At 47.3% G+C, this 3,779-nt stretch overlaps 1 protein-coding gene across 1 annotated transcript in view; it reads right to left on the reverse strand.

The window, feature by feature from the left end:
• Positions 1-2,202: 2,202 nt before the first annotated feature.
• XDH (xanthine dehydrogenase) overlaps positions 2,203-3,779 on the reverse strand; it is a gene marked incomplete at its 5' end in the record, with an annotated part of 20,709 nt that continues 19,132 nt past the window's right edge. Inside the window, 2 exons of the mRNA XM_010133929.1 lie at positions 2,203-2,540; positions 3,514-3,681. Coding sequence (XP_010132231.1) covers positions 2,490-2,540; positions 3,514-3,681 — 219 coding nt within the window. The remainder of the gene's footprint in view (positions 2,541-3,513; positions 3,682-3,779) is intronic.

A 3,779-nucleotide genomic window follows, 5' to 3' on the forward strand; every position in this document is an offset into this window, starting at 1 on the left:
AGCTTCCCTTTGCCCTACAGCCGCAAAACCAGTGTCTGTAGTTACTTTGCAACCCTGATTTTATACCATTGCCCCCCCCCGCCCCAAGGTGTTTGATATCATTTACATTCAACTCCAGTGTACCCCAAAGGAAGGTGTTTCCTCCTTCCATCAGCTAGTGGCTGTGGAAGCGTAATAAGAGGGCCCTGTGTTGGGGTGGGCTTGAGGGCAAGGACTGGTGCCTGGGAAACAGCAGCTCACTGATGCTGCAGCAAAAACACCTCCACAGGCTAAGGCTTGCACTGAGCTAGCCCACCGTGACCGTTGCACGTACACATAACTTAGTAAATACACCTCAAGTTAATGCACAGCGTGAATAACAGAAAGAATCGATAGAGCTAATTTAAAGAAATTTCACCTGACCAGGCAGTCACCGTGGCTATGGAAGACACTACAAAACCCATTCTGAAATGATGAGAAAGGTGCTCTCAGACCCTCAGGGGATAAAGAGCACTCACTCATCCTGCTCGTGACATCCCACCATGTCCCAGGACCCTTACAGGGAGCAGGCCTCTCATGAACGCTGGCGGCTTTCCCCTGAGACAACACTGGAAGCTCCTCAGTATCACACTCTTTGCCTGTAGCTCCCCGTGTTCCGCATCGTCACACATTCTGTTCCCTCCGTACTACTTCTCAGCCTGGTCGGAATGATGCCCAGCGATCCCATGAGGTGGGTGCTGCAGGAGCAGTGCTGATACCAGGTGACCTCACACACTTGGTATTTTCAACCCTTCCTGGACATCCAAGAACATAAATACATGGGCTCCAATAGCGGCTCTTGCACACAAACGGTCACATTTTCTTCTCCAAGTTTTTTTACATATTTCCAGCTTTCACGAACAAACAAAAACATGTTCCTGCACAGTACCTTGGAGCTTAAGAAACACCAGTATCATATTTCAATCAACAAAACAATTACACAGCAAGCCCAGCAGGCACAGAAATACTTCTGCAAATCACATATACAAACGCCCTTCTTCTAGATGGTAGAACCACAATATTTTAAGCTGAGAAATAAATCTACACATTTCCAAGCTACATACCCTGGAGTGCTTCAGGAAAATACTTCAAACTCTGCACACGTTGTTAAGTCCTAAGATGGAGGCCAATTTTAAGCAGTTGTACGTGAGCAAAATTTTATGTAAGGCAATGGAGTTACATCCTCTTGCACCATTTTTTTTTTGATGGCCCTAGGAGTGCAACAACAGGAAAAGGACATTTTCATAAAGCTGTGGGCCAGAGAAACAGAAAAGTTTGCACATGATGAGCAGGTACAGTACATGGCTGACATCATCCAGAGATTAACGTGATGCTACACTGACAAAACTCTTCAAGGGGGATGCCCAGTATTAAAACCAAACCACAGAAAGTGCATTCAACCCAGAAGGCACTAGGTCATCACATAGTCAGCACAGTTTTCAGACGAGCAGTCCCTGTAGCAAAACTCACTCACCCATTCTCTCACATTCAGCAAAACTAAGAGCTGTCTTGAGAAGAAGGCACAACAGAAAGGGATTGACCCTAGAGGGCACCCAGAGCCAACTAATCCCCACCGCTGTACCTCCACATCCTGCCCCTTGCCTGGGTTGGTATAAATTGCCTTGGGAATAACAACAAGTAACTTTCTCTGTTCCTCCAAGGTCTCTGATGTCCTCTCCTACTGAAAAGAGGGGGAAGATGAGGGTGGGGGAAGGCTGTGTCAAACGAAGCAGCATCTTGCTGGAAGTCCTCTTGTTATCTGTAGTTCTTATCTTTAATCAGAGAAGACAAGGTAGCACGTGAACTAAGAATTTGTTAAAGCCCTAGTGCAGACCGAACAGTCATCATTTAACTTAGGATAAATCAGCTACTGGTCACATTTTATGGCTTACCTTTGAACCACTTTACACAGGTAAGACCATCTTCATTAACTGACATCAAAACTTCTCCTCCTCTTCCTCTAGCGTGTACCTGGCTTTGCGTGCAGAGGGCACACAGCGGGGTCCAGCCCTCAGTGCCTCTCATGCCTCCCCCCATCTCAGCTAGAGGACTGCTTGTTTGGGTTCAATCCGTTTCAGTCCTTCTTGGCACAGCATCACAAGGGGGCACACCTTTTCCCCGCAGCAGGAAAAAAAAGCAGCAACCACCCTAACATTTCACACTGGCTGGTAATAAACACGTCTCCCCTCCTTGCAGCAATTTTAAATGAAAACAGTAAGATTTTTCAATTACACTTGGATAACACCACCTTCCACTTACTCTTCATTGGAATTTACATCACAGCTATAATCTGGCAGCAATTCCCTCTCAGAGAACACAATGATCGGACAATTAAATGTGAAAGCTCCATGAATCAGTGGATGAGCCACAAGAACACGGATTTTTTTGTTTTCCATTATAGTCCTACTGCCTTGTGGTGCCTCTGGTGTAAGCTCAGTTTCGTGAGGAGAGTTTGCTCCTCAGACTTCCTTTTACACACGCACAGACCATGGCTTAAAGGTCCCTGGCTCAGCCGAAGGGCACTGTAAAGAGGAGAAACAGAGAAGTTAGCAGCAAATGAGGGCCCTGGCCTGAGTTCAGTATGCCCCACCATGCTCCCTTGGAGGTAAGTGGTTTTGTTCTGTTGAAGATCTGAGCTCATACCTCAGCCTTTCAAAATACAGAGGTGTCTCTCTCGTGACGCTTCTGTTAGAGGCTGTGCCTGGCTCTAGCTGAAGGCCTGATGGTTAACAGTTTGTGCAAATTCTCAAATCCATTTCCAAGTCCTTCTACACACACTGCAATGCAGGTGTTAGGTGAGAAGGACTAAAATACCCACGTTTTGCTGTTAACCACAGCGGAGTTCAAGCTGATGAAAGCCTGGAGGATGCCCATGTGGCATCAACTGTGTTTTTCTGAGTCACATAGGAATCAGCATGACTCTTCGGAGGGACCCAGTTCTACACAGTCCTATGATAACACTGTAACAGAGGAGTCATTCATGAAGAGACAGTGACAGGGTTAACTCCTTCAGATCAAGCCACAGCCTGTAAGGAGACTCCTGTGGTCATAATATTCAGGAGAAGTGAGCATTTTCAGTAACGCTTTCCTCTCTCTCCCTCCCTGAGGTACACCACTGCATCACAGAGTGGTCCTGCAAGATATGTTAGTGGTGGTGATCCCCTAAGAGATGATGGTCAGGAGCATCAACAAGTCAGTGCCTTCATTCTACAGACAGCACTCAGAGGATGGAGGGATGAACTGCAATTTCATTGATACTGTACAGCAGCCCTTCCTGCAATGGGAGCCCTAGCAATGCTGGTCTGTGGATTTGCACTTCATTTGGTGGCATGTTAAATGAAGGATAACACCCATGAAATAAAAAACATCTTCTTAAGCAGGGCCACAGACTCCCCATCCTGCCCTCATCCCAGACCTGGGCCACTGTGACCAGCACACCCACTCCATGAGGGGTCAGCTGGCTGGGGAGCAGACTATGAAAGCAGAAGCTGTTACCATCTTGGTGAAGATGTCTACACAAGCATTGCGGATCCTCTCTGGAGTGGCAGGGCTGTCCAGCCTGAAAGGTTCTGTCACACCAGAGTCCTTCCTCGCTGAGTAGATGGCGTCTTTAATGGCATAAAACACTGAGGCAGACAGGAACAGAGGTGGCTCTCCCACAGCCTAGACAGAGCACAAGCAAGAGTGAAGCTGCAGCCTAAAACAGTCCTGGTCCTGGAAAGGCTAATGAGGCTAACAGGAAAATGAGCAAACCCTACACG

The sequence above is a fragment of the Buceros rhinoceros genome, unplaced genomic scaffold (genome assembly GCF_000710305.1).
Source record: "Buceros rhinoceros silvestris isolate BGI_N320 unplaced genomic scaffold, ASM71030v1 scaffold35723, whole genome shotgun sequence".
NCBI lineage: Eukaryota > Metazoa > Chordata > Aves > Bucerotiformes > Bucerotidae > Buceros > Buceros rhinoceros.